The sequence below is a fragment of the Garra rufa genome, chromosome 22 (assembly GCF_049309525.1).
Source record: "Garra rufa chromosome 22, GarRuf1.0, whole genome shotgun sequence".
Taxonomy (NCBI): domain Eukaryota; kingdom Metazoa; phylum Chordata; class Actinopteri; order Cypriniformes; family Cyprinidae; genus Garra; species Garra rufa.
The window spans coordinates 6,392,642-6,410,926 of NC_133382.1; the positions used below are offsets into that span (position 1 = coordinate 6,392,642).

The window sequence follows — 18,285 nt, forward strand, 5'->3', positions numbered from 1 at the left end:
AGACTCTTAGCGCTCTAACTGGACATAAGAGTCTCGCGTCAGCCTCATCATCCCCAACCGGCAGAGCAGACAGTGCGATGACCTGTGCTCTAAACGGTGTGTTAATAGACTTTGGCACACATCCATGCTTGGGTTTGAGTATAACTTTAGAGTCGTTAGGTCCAAACTCCATGCATGTCGCGCCCACGGAGAGCGCATGCAAATCTCCTACGCGCTTCACTGAAGCGAGCGCTAGGAGGAATATAGCCTTAAGAGACAGATATTTTAATTCAGCCGCCTGTAGTGGTTCGAATGGTCCGCCCTTCATAGCGTCCAGCACCACAGAAAGGTCCCAAGTTGGGACTGAAGGCGGTCTGGGTGGATTTAATCTCTTAGCTCCCCTAAGGAAGCGTATGATTAAATCATTCCTCCCTGTTGACTGACCTAGCGTTGTCATCGAGAACGCTGCTATGGCCGCCACATAAACTTTGAGCGTGGACGGGGACCTGCCCTTGTCCAGCAGCTCTTGTAGGAAGGAAAGTACATCTGTCACTCCACAGTCTGTGGGTGAGGATCCGCGGGCTGTGCACCAGTCCGCAAATATCGACCACTTCGAGGCATAGAGCCGTCTAGTAGATGGCGCCCTAGCCTGTGTGATCGTTGATATCACTCCTGTGGGGAGTTCATCATATATTCCCTGGTGACCCATACATGAAGGGACCACAGCTCGGGGTGAGGGTGCCAAATCGCGCCGCCCGCCTGCGAGAGGAGGTCTCTCCTCACAGGTATTGGCCACGGTGAGATGCTCGTCATCTGCATCAGCGCTGTGGCTGGTTCCCCCGAAACGGCGCTATTAGCAGTATTGCACACCCTTCCTCCTTCACCCTCTCTATCACCTGAGGTAGGAGAGAGACTGGGGGAAAAGCATAAAGAGGACGGTGGGGCCGCGCATGGGCTAGCGCGTCCTTGGCTTTGGAAAAGAATTCTAGACAATGAGCGTTGTCCTGAGATGCAAATAGATCTATCTCCGCTCTGCCGAATGTTTTCCATAATAGTTGCACCGTCTGAGGGTGCAGCGACCATTCGCCCGCCGGAACACTGTTCCTGGACAGTCTGTCTGGTCCTATATTTAGGGTCCCCCGCACGTGCGCTGCCCTCAGCGAGCGCAGGTTGCGATGAGCCCATACCAGAAGGCGTTCTACAAGTGCATGTAGTTTTCTGGACCTGAGACCGCCCTGGCGATTTATGTAAGCCACTACCGATATGTTGTCAGAGCGGACTAATACATGACTTCCCTTCAATAAGGGAAGAAAATATGTCAGCGCATTCTCCCCTGCCATCATTTCGAGGCAGTTGATATGCAGCGATTTCTCGCGTTCTGACCACTGGCCGAACGACGGTCTGCCGTCTAGCAGCGCTCCCCATCCCGAGGTGGACGCGTCCGTGGACACTACTTTCACCTTCGAGGGTCTCTCTAGAGTGACACCTGTTTGGTACCAGCCGGCTGTTCTCCACGGCATCAGGGCTGTAACGCATCTCTGATTGATCGTGAGACGGAGTCGACCGGACGCCCACGCTCGGCGCGGCACTCGCGCTCTCAGCCAGAACTGCAGTGGGCGCATGCAGAGCATCCCTAACTGTAGAACTGATGATGCTGAGGCCATAAGACCTAACACTCTTTGAAAGGTCTTGAGCGGGGCAGACTTGCTGCGGCAGAGCGCGCTCACTGCGCTCTGAACGTTCAGCGCGCGCACTGACGAAAGCTTCGCTGTCATTGCCAGCGAGTCCACTTCTATGCCCAGGAAGGAGATATTCTGGCTGGGGTTCAGCGAGCTTTTCTCCCAATTGACTTTCAAACCCAAGTTCTCGAGGTGATCGAGTAACATGGTCGTGTGTTCCCTGAGCATTGAGTGAGATTGCGCTAAAATCAGCCAATCGTCCCAATAATTCAGTATTCGCACGCCTTTCTGTCTGAGCGGGGCGAGCGCTGCGTCCATGCACTTTGTAAATGTACGGGGTGCTAGGGACAAACCGAATGGCAGGACTGTGTACTGATAAGCTTGGCCCTCGAAGGCGAATCTCAAAAATCGCCTGTGACGCGACGCTATCTGTATTTGAAAATACGCGTCTTTCAGATCCACTGACACAAACCAGTCTCCTCGGCACACTTGTGCGAGGATTTTCTTGGTTGTGAGCATTCTGAACTTTCGCTTCACTAGCGCTTTGTTCAGTTGCCTTAGATCTAGTGGTCACTTCGGCTCGTAGCAGGTGTGCTGCATCTGCCTTTATCGTGGTCTCGACGCGCGCCGTGTAACGGCGAGGGCGTCGTCGAAACTGGAGCGAATAGCCTCTCTTTATAATGTCCAGCACCCATTTTGAGACCCCTGGGAGTTTTTCCCATGCATCTATCATGTAATGCGAGGGGGTGGGTGCGAAGCGCGCTCCGATCTGTTACTAACGGAGCCGCTTCGGTGTCTGTGACATGCAAGGCTCGGGGTACGCTGACCGCGGGGACTGCTTTCTCTGTGTGTATGTGTGGTTGCGTGGTAACGGCACATTTAACACACTCGATGCAGCTTTAAGCCGCGTAGACTGGGCGTCGTCCGGTTTACAGAAACCGTAAGACCTGCCTGATGTAATATGTGTGGGCACTCTGAGGTGGGCACATATAACACCTGCGAAGTCGGTGAAACTGTAGCGAATAGCCTCCTTTAATAATGTCCAGCACCCATTGTGAAACCCCTGGGAGCTTTTCCCATGCATTTACCTGTAACGCAAGGGGGTAGGTGCGAAGCGCGCTCCGATCTGTCAATAACGGAGTCGCTTCGGTGCGTTGTGACGCACGAGTGACTGTGACATTCGAGGCTCGGGGTACACTGACCGCGGGGACTGCTATCTTTGTGTGTATATGTGGTTGCGTAGTAACGGGCACATTCAACACACTCAGCGCAGCCTTTAGCCGTGTAGACGGGGCGTCGTCCGGTTCGTTTTTACAGAAACCGTAAGACCTGCCTGATGTGATATGTGTGGGCACTCTAGGGTGGGCACATTATCACATGTGAAGCGCAGCCGATTCGGGTCGACTTTATGTGCGCGGGTTTTGTATGACAGGATGTGCTCATGTGTATGTGCATGCGAGCTACACACAAAACACCTTCGGCTATGGCCGGAACACCCGAAAATACACTCCTTTGAGGATTTAATTGGGTAGCCGTGAGAACGGCTCTTGAGTGCAGACAAGCAGGCTGCAGCGCCGGCTTGATGACTGCGGATAACGCTGGAACAGCCACATTTCTTGGAGCTGAGCGAGCGAATACTTTCGGTGGGAGTCTGGCAGCCGCGGGACTCGCGCACCGGCGTTCAACACTCCAAACAGCGTTCGCCTGCATAGAGCGAACGCACTCCTGGTTTCGTTTTTACAGAAACCGGTTGACGTGCATAATGAGGTGTCTGTGAGCACTGTGAAGCGGGCACATTTAACATCCCAAAGCATAGAGTTAATGCACTGTTGGTTTCGTTTTTACAGAAACCAACAGTGCATAATGTGGTGTCTGTGGGCACTTTACCACGTGTGACGCGCAATCGATCTGAGTCGATTTTATGTGCGCTGTGTTTGTGTGTAGAGATGAGCACTGGTTAGTGGGCATATTCATACGACACATGAAACACCATCGGCCGTGGCCGGGACACCAGATAGTACACTTTATTGGGGGTATATCTGTGTAGCCGTGGGAACGACTTTTGTGTGCAGGCAAACGGGCAACGGAGCCGGTTTGTTGGCTGCAGAAAACACTGGAACAGTCACATTTCCTGGAACTGGACGAGCGAATAACTTTGGTGGGGGTCCGGCAACCGCGGGACTCGTACACTGTCGTTTTCCCAGATGTGCCAGGACGATTTCGGAGGCTCAGGTTTCAACTCAATCCTGGGCCGCGGGCCGCGTCTGGCGGGGCGGCGGCCAGACGAGAAAAAACGTCAGAAAGCGTTAACCACGGGTGCCTCTCAGCAACGGTGAGAGACCATGTTACGCAGCGCTGACGCGGCTAGGCGGCGGCGAGAGCGCGGCGAAGCAGGTTTGACGTCTGACGGCAAGCTTTAGAGGGGAGGGCCGACTTAGCACGCCGTCCAGCGGAGGGCAGACATAAGTGGGCTGCTATCGCCTCTTCTGAGCAGCATGCGCGTTCCCGCTTTGGCGGGAAACGGAAATCCTCTTCCTCCTTCATGGCCCCCCTCGTCAGCGGCGTCGATGGAAGCGGTGGCATACAGCGGCCGCTTTACGTCCGGAACAGAGGCTGACGAGGTCGATGAAGCAGGCGGGCGAACCGGCGAGCTTTGTCGGCTGGAGGAAGGGTCCGGGGCCCGCTGGGCACAGCGCTTTTTACGGCGCGACACCGCGCGGGCGGGGGAGCAGTCTCAGTGAAGAAGGCAAGGCAAGTCCTCAGAGTCGCCATTGGCATCTGCACGAGCCGTATGAAAGCATCTTTAAAAAGACACTTTGCTCTCTTAGAGAAACAGTGTGTATCGCAGCGGCGACACACACTGTAGATTATAAATGATTATAAAGGATATAGGCGCCGGAAAGCGCAGCAGGAAGGCACGGAAGGCGGCGTGGCCAGCAGTTCCAATGGCTCGTCCCGCTGAGATGCTTGCAGTCGACGGCGGCTTCTTCTCCGGCTCCAGCGATGCGTGAGCTTCGCTTGAAGGATGAAAAAATCAGAGTGTAGCTACCTTCGAGCGATATTTATAGGCTTGGATCACGCCACTTTCGGCGGGAGATGACGTATTAGGCGCGAAAGGCTCTCATTGGAGCTGGTTTCGCGCCAAGCCTCGCTCGATAGGTGCTGCAGTTGCTGCAGAGCAGCCAATAGGCAAGCAATACGCCTCGCCTATGTCTGCTCACTGCGGCAACGCGTTTTACATTAATACAAAATTAAGGATAATTTTTTGGCTTCAATATCTCTCGCGGAAAGGATTTTCCCCAAGCGTAAGCTTAGCTTACGCAGTACGAGAGACCTCTCGTAAGAGAACTAGTAACGACGCTTGGGCTGTTAATAGCAAAATAATGCCGTTAATAATCAAGTTTAGACAGACCGACAGACAAGCAGACAGACAGAGAGATGGAGAAAGATATTAACTGCATGAATTACCTCTCTCAAGTCTGTGTGTCTCTCAAAGGTGACTGGCAGCATCGTCTCTACTAACAGTTAAACTTTAAGTCCATTTTCTTCAAGACCACGCCGTTGTAACCGCGCTTGTGAGAGCTTTCATGTCGTTTTTAAGTTGTTCATCGTCAGAGCAGCGCTAACAACATTAGCACGAGTGCTAACTGTAACGTTATGTGTGTGTGTGTGTGTGTGTGTGCGTCCGTGAGTGAGAGAGAGCGAGAAATGGAGTCTGTGCTTTCCGTACATAATAAAACGTAATATATTGTGGAAAAAAACATGGAAATAATCTGTCGTTTTTATCCTGATGTTTACTGTATTTATTAGTTAGGCCAGTGTCATTGTGGGTTTTAGTTGTTTTGCTGTTTTGGGCTGTAAGGACCTTTGAAATAACTGAAATCTTAAGGCGAAGTGATATAGACATGCACTGCGGTCTAAAAGCTGCCTGGAACTACGTTCGCCGTGCGTTTCCCTGAATATAATGCACACCTCTAGAACGTTCGTCAGCCAATCAGATTCAAGCATTCAACGGCCCTGTAGTATAAGTACCTATATAGGTACATGTATGCACGTATATATGTACACATATCTGTGCATATATGTACATATAATATAGGAAAACGGCCAATTTTATATGTCACATATATTAAAAACCTATATTAAAACATATGTTTATATAGGTTATTTCCGTGTGGGTTTCATCTCACAAATCACTTTCTTCTCACAATTTTTTTACAATTCAGGCTCAGAATATCTCAAAATTGCAAGATATAATTTCAGAATTATAAGACAGGAATGCAGAAATGCAAGACATAAACTCGCAATTCTGAGTAGAAAAGAAAAAATTGTGGAATATTAACTTGCAACTGCAAGAAAAAATTTGTGAGACAAAAAGTTGCAATTACATTCTTTATTTTTTATTTTGTGAATGATTTTAAAGCAGAATTCAGAGCAAAAAGTCAAAATTACAGGAAAGAATGTCAGATTTTTATTAGAAAGTTAAAGCTCATATATTGCCAAGAAAAATGAAAAAGACTGAATTGTGAGATATGAATTTAGAACTGTGAAAAAAATATATATGCTTCTTTTAAATTGTAGTAATATTTCAAATAATATATTAATATTGTTTGATACGGTATGCTGTTCCGAATCCAAGAAGACAAATCTTATGATTTTTGGCCAATGTGGTCAGAACTAAGCAGAAATGTTACATTTCTATATCTTTTGACCAGTAGGTGGTGCTGTGCTGAGACAATTCATGTGCCCTAAGGTCATACTTGGTATAACTCGTACCAAGTTTGGTCTGAATCCGCTAAAGCATTGTGGTTATATAGCCTTATGTCCATTTTTGCAACAATTTACTCTATTTCTTTAACTCGCTTTTTGAAAACAGTTTGGTATATCAAAAAGCTCTTGGTAGCTTTTGGCCAGCATTGTCTAAAGACGATCTGAGCCTATTTTGGTAAAAATCGGACAAACCGTCTAGGACAAGTTTGAAAAACTCAAAATTGTGTCTGTAATTAAGTAGCCCTGAAAACCTTGATTAGCTGGTTCAAGTGTGTTGGATTAGGGTTGAAGTTGAACTCTGCAGTATTGTTAAAAACATTCGTTGATACAGAATTTTTGTACAAAACTCAAAATGGCAGATGCCCAAAAAGGCAGACACAGGATAATTAGTATTGTTTGATTCAGCATGCCGTTCCGAATCTAACAACAAACTGGTCAGAAATTATAAGCAAAAATGTCAATTTGTTATATCTTTTGACCAGTAGATGGTCAAAACTATTCATGTTCCCTCAGGTCATGCTTGGTATAACAATGACCAAGTTTGGCCTGAATCCGCTAAAGCATTGGGAAGATAGCTTAATGTCAATTTTTGCACAAATTTCGTCATATTCGTTAACACGCTTTATGAAAATGGTTTGGTATATCAAAAAGCTTTTGATAACTTTTGGCCAGCTTTGTCTGAAGATGATCTGAGCTAATTTTGGTGAAAACCATCTAGGAGGAGCTCGGAGAAAGTAGATATTCCACAAAATTTAAAATTGTGAAAAATCTTGACATGCAGAAATTTAAAATTTGGTATGCATTTGACTCGGCATGAGCCAAGAAATCACAGGAAAAATTTTGTTTCTAAACCTTACAGTTCAAAAGTTATTAGCAGAAATATGAGTGCAAATTTGGCCTATTGGTGGCGCTAGACAGTTTGAGATAGAGATTCCAAATTTGCTATGGTTAATATTGAGACTATCGTCTATCGATGTGCCAAATTTCATAACGTTCCCGCAAACGGTTCTATGGGCTGCCATAGACTTCCAGAGTGGAAGAAGAAAAATATTAAAATATCATACCAACCCCCAAACTTTTAAATAGTAGGCCTTGTGCAGATGCTTTTAAAAGTAATAAACACACCTAAACCCATAAAACTTCCACTAAGTTAATTCAACTTTGACATATTTAACTAAACACCACAGTAATGAGGGCCTTAGGGCAAGAATGCATGGCAAGAACAGTATGTAGAAATGAGGATCATCCATTTGCAGTGCCTTGGCCAAGCATTTACTTGTGTACAGTATGTTTCTAACGACTGAGGTAAATGTGCAAGCAAAACTAACAAGAATGCTTAATCACAGTTAACAGTACTCCCTCACCGTGAGTCTTTTTTCAGGGTTGATCTCGATCATGCCCCGCAGCAGAGCCTGGCAGTCGGGTGGGATGAAATGGGGCATGTGGAACACTCCACTCTTCACCTTCTCCAGCAGCTGCCGCAGGTTATCGTGGTCGAAGGGCAGCGCGCCCTGAGGACAGCGGACAGAAAGTCCCAGATACAAAGACACAGATGGTAGTGACAAGCAAGGAGTGTTTCAGTTATTTGCTTAACAGCCTGTGAGCTAAAAATGAGTAATAGGTGATAAGTGGGGGAAAGTAAAATGCTCTCCGACAAGCTGAGAGAAACAGAGGGAGCCTAAAGCTGAAGCCGTTTCCTCACCACTAGCAGAGCGAAGAGAATGACTCCACAGCTCCATACATCAGCCCGTCGACCGTCGTATTTCTCGCCCTACAGTAGAAGCCAACAGTAGCAGTAAGGTCAATGGTACACCTTCAGACAGAATGATGCTCTAAAACATTCAGGTTAGTTTTTGGATCTATGAACCTACCCTGATAACCTCTGGACATGCATAATGAGGAGATCTGCAAATAATTTGGGAAAACAGAATATGAAAAGATGTGAGAATTATAGTTTGTTTTTAATAGCATAGCATAACATTTAATTTACAAACAACTCCGAGGCATTTATTTAAATGAAACTGAAAATACAACGAACCAATAAGGAGTTGTAGTAAGTTGTGAATAATTATGTTGGCTTGACAAGTCAAAATACTAATCTACTATTCAAGCTTCTTTTTCTTCGGAGACTAAATTACTAAAATGTAATGAGACCTAGAACTTTCAAGCTTTGACCACCAAATTTGGCACAGATATTCAGGCTCTTTAGCAACATGCTAAAAATGCTAGAACAAGTTTAAACATGCCAGCAACATGTTAAAACAGGCTAGCTTTAAGTTAAAAATGTTATAGCAATACCTAAAACAATGCTAAAACATTCTATCAGCGCAAAACATGTTAGGACACGCTAAAACTGGCTAGAAGTGTGTTAAAACATGCTAGCTACGTGCTGAAATGTGCTACCAACAAGATCAAATGTGCTAGAAATTGGATGAAGTATGGTGATAATGATGTAAACATGATAAGCATTTGCTAACAAAAACCCAAGTGTTAAATCATGCTAGCAGAGTGTTAAAACATGTTAGAAGATGCTAAAACTTGCTATCTACTTGCTAAAATATGCTAGCCACAAGCTTAAACGAGCTAGCACCGTGATGAAACATGGTAGCAATGTATAAAAACATGCTAGCAACATGGTAAAACTGGCTAGGTTTATGCAAAAAATGCTAGCCTGATGCTAAATATCTTAACAGCACCTAACAAAATGTAAAACCCAACAAGATGATAAAACATGCTAGAATGTTAAAATATGTTATTAAAATATGTTAAACCCTGCTAGCTAAGTGTTAAATCATGCTAGCTGTGTTGAACATGTTAGAAAATGCTAAAACATGCGAACTACTTGCTAAAACATGCAAGCACCAAGCTAAAATGAGATAGCAACGTGATGAAGCATGGTAGCAATATATAAAGGCATGTTAGCAACATGTTAAAATTGGGTAGCTTTATGCTAAAAAATGTTAGCAATGCCTAATACAGTGTGAAAACATGCCAGTAGTGGTAAAACGTGCTAGGACATGCTAAAACCTGCTAGCTACATGTTAAAACATGCTGAAACGTGATGAAACATGAAAGCAATATATAAAACCATGTTAAACATGCTACCAACAGGTTAAAACTGGCTAGCTTTATGCTAAAAAATATCCTTATACAATGTGAAAACATGCTGAAAGTGTTAAAACATGCTAGGACTTATTAAAACCTACTAGCTACATGCTAAAACATGTTAGCAACAACATGTGTTAACAATGTGATGAAACATGGTAGCAATATACAAAACATGCTAAAACATACTAGGAACATGGTAAAGCTGGCTAGCTTTATGCTAAAAATGTTAACAATGTCTATTACAATGTGAAAGCATGCTAGCAGTGCTAAAACATGCTAGCTACGTGATGAAATGTGCTAGCAACAAGATAAAATGTGTTAGAAACAAGAAAAAACATGGTAGAGATGTAAACAAGATAAACAAGCTAAAATGTGCTAGCAACATGTTAAAACTGGCTAGTGTTAGTGTTAGTGTTACTAGCTGTGTTAAAACATGTTGGTACATGCTAAGGCCTTTTAGCTGAAGGCTAAAACATGCTAGTACATGTTAAAACCTGCTAGCAACAACATAAAGTGCACTAGTAACTACATGAAACATGGTAGCATGCTAGTAACATGCTAAACTATGCTAGCCCCATGTTGCAAAATGTTAACACTTAACAAAATGTTAACCAAAAAAACGAATAAAGTGATAAAACACGTTAGAACATGTTAAAATTTGCTAGCAACATGCTAGCTAAGTGTTAAAAAATGCTAAGAATAGCTGGAAACCTGCTAGCAACAATATAAAATGTGCTAGAAATAAGATGAAACATGGTAGCAATGTAAATATAGCAGAAACATGCTAGCTACATGGTAAAGCTGCTAAAAGGTTAGCTATGCCTAATACAATGTGAAAACATACTAGAAGTGCTAAAACATGTTTGGACCTGCTAGCTAATTGTAAAACATGCTAGGACACGTCAAAACTCGTTAGCAACAATATAAAATGTGCTAGAAACAAGATGATGGTAGCAATGTAGACATGGTAGAAACATGCTAGCAACATACTAAATCATGTTAGCTTCATTCATGCTACATAACGTTAACAACACCTAACAAAATGATAAAACATGCAGAAACATGTTAGCAACTAAAACCTGCTAGTTAACGAAAACTAGCTAAAGCATTCTAGCTAAGTGTTAAATCATGCTAGCAGCTAAAACATAAATGATAAAAAAGGCTAAGAATAGCTGAAAACCTGCTAGCACCAAGCTAAAACGAGCTAGCAACGTGATGAAACGTGGTAGCAATAAATAAAAACATGTTAAAAACATACTAGGAAGTAGGAACATGTTAAAATTGACTAGCTTTATGTTAAAATGTTAACAATGCCTAATACAATGTGAAAGCATGCTAGCAGTGCTAAAACATGTACATGCTAGCAAAGTGCTAAACATGCCAGCAACAAGCTAAAATGTGCTAGCAACGTGATGAAATGATGAAAAACATGCTAAAAATATCTAACCGTGCTAAAGCATGTAAATAGTAGATACAGTAAAAACAGAAAACTGTCAAGCCATAATGTATTTATATTACTGAACAGATTGATTTATTAACTTCCATCTGTTAATCTGTTTAATTCAATGACATTCATACATTTTGAAGTGTGGCTCTAGTGTTCAAATACTTTACATTGTATATTTTACCGCTGCTGGAAAACTGTATTGATCGGTCATGTATCAAAATTATCCATTTCACATTGCAATGCATGCAGCTTGAAGTGCAATAAAGCAAGCAAACAGCATTATAATCCACATGCATACACAATACTCACCCACAGCTTGTCTCTAGCAGACTGTCTCCCACCTGTAGTGAGGCCATGCCAAAGTCTGCAATCCTGATATTGTTCCTCTCATCCAGCAGGAGGTTTTCTGGCTTCAGGTCTCTATGACTACAAGAGCACAGAGGACAACCGGCTCTAAACACGTCGCTCACCAACAACCTTCCACACAAAACATACTTTGGAAGATGTACATTGTCAAAACAATAATACTTCACTGACAGTACCACACACCTGTATCCAGGGTTGCCAGGTTTACACAACAAAACCCGCCCAATTGCTACTCAAAAAGTAGCCCAATCCTTGTTTCAGGGGGTAAAATACACGTTTTGTGGTGGGGTTCCTATGGTAAATTTAGCATTCCAGGGGCTAAATATTATGTTATTGGGGTCGCTTCAACCCGCGAACATGAAAAACAATGCGTAGCAACAATATGAATGTAGCCCAAGTCTGCAGGAAAACTGTGGACTTGGCAACACTGCCTGTAGACACTGAGCTAGAACCACCACAACCACTACCAGTCAAAAGGTTTTGAACATTAAGATTTTTTATGGTTTTTTTGTACTGCTCACCGAGCCTTTATTTATTTGATCCAAAGTACAGCAAAAACAGTAACATCTGAAAAATTTTTGCTATTTAAAATAACTGTTTTCTATTCGAATATATTTAAAAATGTTATTTATTCCTGTGATTTCATGAATTTCATGATATTTTTCATGTATTTTTAGCATCATTACTACTCACATGATCCTTCAGAAATCATTCTAATATTCTAATTTGCTACTCAAAAAAACATTTATTATTGTACAGCTGAGTACATTTTTTTCCAGGTTTGATGAATAGAAATTTTAGAGAAACAGCATTTATCTGAAATAGAAATTGTTTGTTACATTAAAAATGTCTTTATCGTCATCTTTTGATCAATTTATAGCATCCTTGCTAAATAAAAGTATTCATTTCTATCATTTCTTTCCTAACAAATGAATAAATAAATAAATAAATAAATATATTGACTCCAAGCTTTTAAATGGTATAGTGTATATTGTTACAAAAGCTTTTTATTTCAGATAAATGCTGATCTTTCTATTTATCAAAGAAACCTAGTAGCAAATTAAAATATTATAATGATTTCTGAAGCATCATGTGAGTAGTAATGATGCTAAAAATACAAGAAAAAATCATGAAACATTCTAAAACATGAAAAAATTGACTCAACTGTTTTAAATATTGATGTTAATAATAATATCAGCATATTAGAATGATTTCTGAAGGCTCATGTGACACTGAAGATTGGACTAATGATGCTAAAAATTTAGAGGAATAAATTACCTTTTAAAATACATATTTTAAATAGTAATTTTTTTTAAATGTTACTGGTTTTGTTGTAATTTGGATGAACTAAATGCAGGCTTGGTGAGCAGAAGAAACTTCTTTTTTTTTTAAAAAAAAAACATAAGTCTTATGTTTACAAACTTTTGGTAGAGTATAAATTAATTTTAGTAATTTTACCTGTGTGTTTTCATTGTTTTTATTTTTATAATGTTTTTTTTTTTTTTTTTAATCAACAGTTTTTATTAGTTATTGATTATTTATTTATGTGTTAGTTAGGTTTTAGTTCTTGTAGTCTTCAAGTTAAGCTAAATGAAAATGAGAAATGTTGTTTTGGCATCTAGCGGAAATAAAATATGTTTTAGTTTTTTTATATGTTAGGTTAAGATTTATTTTATTTCATGTACCAATGTTTTAGTTTAGCTATTTAGTTATATTAGGGAAGCAATTTGTGAAAAAGGAAATAAAATACAAGGTTTATCAAAACAATTTATGAGAAAATGATTCCCAGCTTGGGGCAAAGGGTCATATAAAAATAGTTTTGTTACCATATTCAAATACAGTTGAACACCTATTCAAAATAACCAACAGTAAATGCTGTACTATCTTGTATTGTATTGCTTAAGTACAATATGATCTACAGTAATGACTGAGCTACAGTGTGAATACATACATATTTCACAATAAATCTCATTTGTAATGCGCTCAGTGTGGGACCACTTTGCGTGTACTTCGATTTGAATCACCTTCAACCAAACTGAAAATCATAAAGCTTATATTTTCTTTACAATTGTGTATTTGTCTGTTTCTCTTACCATATAGAGTGACTATGACAGAAGTCCAGAGCAGATATGATTTGTCTGAAGAACTTTCGTGCCTCTTTAGGCGTCAGTCTGCCCTTCTTCACTAAATAGTCAAACAGCTCTCCTCCTGAAACATGCTCCAATACCAAATACCTGTGAATAAAGCAAGAGAAATGGCAAAATAAACGATTCAAGAAGGGACAAATGACACGCAGAAAGAACAATGCATTGAATAACGTCTATAAGAAAGCATGGTAACTCACAGGTATTTGTTATTCTCATAAACATCATGGAGTTTCAACACGTGTGGATGTTCGATTAGTTTTAAAATAGCAATTTCTCTCTCCACCTGGTTGAAGGAGAAAAAGAAAAGATTATATTTACCACTCTTCCTTCATAAATAACAAACTGTGTATGACGCACAATAAAAGTAGTTTTACATTAACATACAAAAAAAGTACCATGGTGTTCCCATTTCTTTACACATATACCTTGGTAATACTAAGTTTTTTTGGCTATAGTATATTTTTGGCTATAGTTAACTAAAACTAAAACCATGAAAACATTTTTGTTACTTAAAAATTAAAAAAATGATAAAAAATAATTGTTATTGATTATTTTAATTTAGTTCTGGGCAACAATTAATCGCAATTAATCAAATCCAAAATGAAACTTTTTTGTTTGTATACTACAGTATATGTGTGTGTACTGTGTATATTTATTATGTATATATAAAGACACACACATACAGTATTTACATGTATATATTTCTATTAATGTAATTTAAATGTAACCCTGGACCACAAAACCAGTCTTAAGTCGCATGAGTATATTTGTAGCAATAGGCAACAATACACCGTATGGGTCAAAATTAACGATTTTTCTTTTATGCCAAAAATCATTAGGATATTAAGTAAAGATCATGTTTCATGAAGATATTTTGAAAATTCTCTACAGTAAATATATCACAACTTAATTTTTGATTAGTAATATGCATTGCTGAGAACTTTATTTGGAGAACTTTAAAGGCGATTTTCTCAATATTTAGATTTTTGGCACCCTCAGATTTGAGATTTTCAAATAGTTGTATCTCAGCCAAATATTCTCCTATCCTAACAAACCATACATTAACGGATTTATTATTTATTTCAGATGATGTATAAATCTCAATTTCAAAAAATTGACCCTTATGACTGGTTTTGTGATCCAGGGTCACATATTATATATAAATATATTTAATATATAAACATAACATATTTTTCTTAAATATATACATACGTGTGTGTATTTATATATACATAATTAATATACACACACACATATATACACTAAAACTTATTTTGGATGCGATTAATCATTGCCCAGCACTATTTTCATTTAGTTTAACTTGATGTAAAATAACTAAAACTGAAATAGAAATGCATAAAAAATTGTAAAAGAATTGTATAGACAAAAAAACTAGTAAAAAGGGCAAAAACATAACTAAAAATAATTAAAAAAAATAAAAAACAAAAAAAATTATTGAAAACTATAATTGTATCTAGAGTTGCAAAACGATTAGTCATGATTAATTGATTCAAAGTGTATGTTTACATACTACATGTATGTACTGTGTATATGTATTATGTATATATTGAGGAAAAATATATCATATTTATATGTAAAATGTAAAAAGTGTTTACATACAGTCAAGCCCGAAATTATTCATACCTCTGGCAAATTCTGACTTAAAGTTACTTTTATTCAACCAGCAATATTTTTTTGAGCGGAAATGACACAGGCTTCTCCCAAAAGATAATAAGACGATGTACAAGAGGCATCATTGTGGAAAAAATGAATACTCATCTTTTATTTACACTTGAACAAAAAGTGGCATGTCCAAAATTATTCATACCCTTCTCAATAATCAATATAAAAGCCTTTATTGGCTATAACAGCAATCAAACGCTTCCTATAATTGCTGACCAGCTTTTTGCATGTCTCCACTGGTATTTTTGCCCATTCATCTTTAGCGATGAGCTCCAGCTCTTTCAGGTTAGAGGGTCAGCTTGCCATCACCCTGATCTTTAGCTCCCTCCACAGATTCTCAATTGGATTTAAGTCAGGACTTTTTAAGTCAGATGTCGTGCTGAAATGTCCACTGGTGCCCAAGGCCATGTTTCTCTGCAGACTGCCTGATGTTGCTGTTGAGAATTTTGATGTATTGCTCCTTTTTCATGGAGCCGTTTACTGTGATTAGGTTTTCTGGTCCACCGGCTGAAAAACACCCCCAAAACATTAGGTTCCCACCACCATGTTTGACAGTGGGGATGGTGTTCTTAAGGTTGAAAGCTTCTCCTTTTTTACGCCAAATGAAGGCTACATCTTTGTGGCCAAACAATTCAAATTTTGTTTCATCTGACCATAAAACAGAAGACCAGAAGTCTTCTTCTTTGTCCAGATGAGGATTTGCAAAAGCCAAGCAGGCTTTTGTGTGCCTTATCTGGAGAAGTGGTGTCCTCCTTGGTCTGCGTCCATGGAACCCAGCGGTTGTCTGTTGGACTGTCTGCCTTGAGATGTTGCCACCAGCAGAGCCCAGATTCATCAGGATGGCCTTGGTGGTGATCCTTGGATTCTTTTTTACCTCTCTTACTATCCTCCTGGCCAGCACAGGTGTCACTTTTGGCTTCCGACCACGTCCTCTGAGATTTTTCACATTGCGGAAATGTTTTGTATTTTTTAATAATACTTTGCACTGTAGCCACTGGAACTTCAAAACATTTAGATATGGTCTTATAGCCCTTTCCTGACTTGTGAGCAGCCACAATGCGCAGCCACAGGTCCTCAGTGAGCTCCTTTGTATTAGCAATGATTGTCCACAAACCAACAGCAGAGAGCTTTTGTTTTTAGCCTGTTGAGTTGATTAAAACAGCTGTTCCCAATGAATCAGGGTAATTAGGATGCTTTAGAACAGCTTGGACTATTTGGAATGGTATAGAACTTTGGATTTTCCCATAGACTGTGACAGTTTGTAAAAGGTATGAATAATTTTGGAAATGCCGCTTTTTGTTCAAATGTAAATAAAAGCTGAGAAATATTTTTTCCCACAATGATGCCTCTTGTACATCATCTTATTATCTTTTGGGAGAAGCTTGTGTCATTTCCGGTTAAAAAAAAAATTGCTGGCTAAATAAAAGTGACATTAAGTCAGAATTTTCCAGGGGTATGAATAATTTCGGGCTTGACTGTACAAATACATACAAATACTTTTCAAAATGTATACATGTGTGTGATATACACTGTATGTAATAAATATAGACAGTACACACACATATAGTATGTAAACATAAAATTTTCTTTTAAATTGATTAATCGCGACTAATCGTTATGCAGCTCTAATTGTATCTCAGTGATACTGAAATAACACTGGAATATGGTAATCACACAGTACCGTAATATCTAAAACATTACCGTAAGATAGTGACACATATTACTTTTAACAGCTATTATAACTTAATTTAAATATTGAATATTAATTTTGACTATTATTAGTGTTGGAGTGAAACTTTATAAAAACTATACAGCATAAAAAGTACATTAACATTCTTTCTTTACCTTCATCAACACAGATTCTGAGAGTTTTTCTCTGTTGACTATTTTGATGGCTACTTTTTGACCAGTGATGCAGTGAATCCCGAGCTTCACCAGACCTATTGACATCACAGATATACACAAAACAATTCATCAGTGACAAACGCTCTTTAAAGACAATTTAATATACATAAACAACGTATACTTACCTGTCTGGCCTTTCCCGAGCGTCTTCTCCAGTCGATACGGCCCCACATACTGAGCTGCTTGGGTCACTGACAATTCCTTAGACATAGTGGCGGCCTGGTTCCTGTTAAACTTGCTACTGCATGCAATGTTATCACAGCGTACCGTTTCTGAGTTGAGTTTGTCTAAAATAGTCTCCCAAGGGTCTGCAACAACCCGGAAAAATATCCATGCTGAGTTTGGAGCTGCCTAGTATCTGTCATTCAGGCCCTTTTATTACTCTAAACTCTTTCAGACTTGTATTGTTTGTCATGTAGATGCTGAGGGCAATGCAAAGACACAGTTAAGTCCATAGAAGCAGCCTAATTCATAGCTTTGCCAATCAAAGTCAATCGATCAGACTTTTCATTCCCAGAACAGAAAGCCAGGTCCTGTGTTTCTAGATGTATCTAATAGCTGGCCATCATCTCATGACAAAAACACCTCTTCCTAACTGTGTTTGTAGCATATAAGTAACCACAAGCCTTTAGTACACTTGTGCTAGGCCTAAATCTCAGGTAAATGAGCCAGAATCTTACCATTTACTGTTAAACGAACAGGTAAATCTATTTCCGTTTCACATTCAGCAAGACCCAAAACACTAGTTTGTGGCTGTGAGGAGATCCAGGTCGCTCTGTGTCCTCTGTAGCATCATCACTGTAGCGGATCTGGCAGATCTGTTTCATCTCTGCTGCTGATGTTGAGCTCCATCCTGCCGCACGGACCGCAGCATCCTCATCCTGCTCGTCTCCGCCGTGTGTCCTCGCTCGCCGGTCCCGCGCACGCTCGCGCCCGCTGCGCACTTTTGTTGAAGGGGTTTTGCGTTTTGATTGTGGTTGATACGTTGCGCGCTAATCCCTGATATTTTGCGGGTCCTGAGGGTTTATTTGCGTTGTAAAGCGTTATTTTCTCCGTTCTGGTTCCTCGCATCAGCATCCGGGTCCCACACCCTCCTCCTCATCATCATCATCAACCCTCCCTCCCAACACACTCCCCCACTGCACCTCTCGCCACAGATCTGTCCCTCACAGGAAAGTACGATACAGTCATGCTATCAGAT

At 40.4% G+C, this 18,285-nt stretch overlaps 1 protein-coding gene across 3 annotated transcripts in view; it reads right to left on the reverse strand.

Annotated features, from left to right (window-relative positions):
- brsk1a (BR serine/threonine kinase 1a) overlaps positions 1-18,143 on the reverse strand; it is a 41,364-nt gene extending 23,221 nt beyond the window's left edge. For all 3 annotated transcript variants that reach the window (XM_073828466.1, XM_073828468.1, XM_073828467.1), the window contains exons 1-8: positions 17,210-18,143; positions 17,025-17,119; positions 13,694-13,779; positions 13,443-13,583; positions 11,293-11,409; positions 8,300-8,333; positions 8,131-8,199; positions 7,793-7,939 (exon numbers count right to left, since the gene is read on the reverse strand). In XM_073828466.1, coding sequence (XP_073684567.1) covers positions 7,793-7,939; positions 8,131-8,199; positions 8,300-8,333; positions 11,293-11,409; positions 13,443-13,583; positions 13,694-13,779; positions 17,025-17,119; positions 17,210-17,294 — 774 coding nt within the window. In that variant the 5' untranslated portion in view covers positions 17,295-18,143. The remainder of the gene's footprint in view (positions 1-7,792; positions 7,940-8,130; positions 8,200-8,299; positions 8,334-11,292; positions 11,410-13,442; positions 13,584-13,693; positions 13,780-17,024; positions 17,120-17,209) is intronic.
- Between the last annotated feature and the right edge of the window lie 142 nt (positions 18,144-18,285).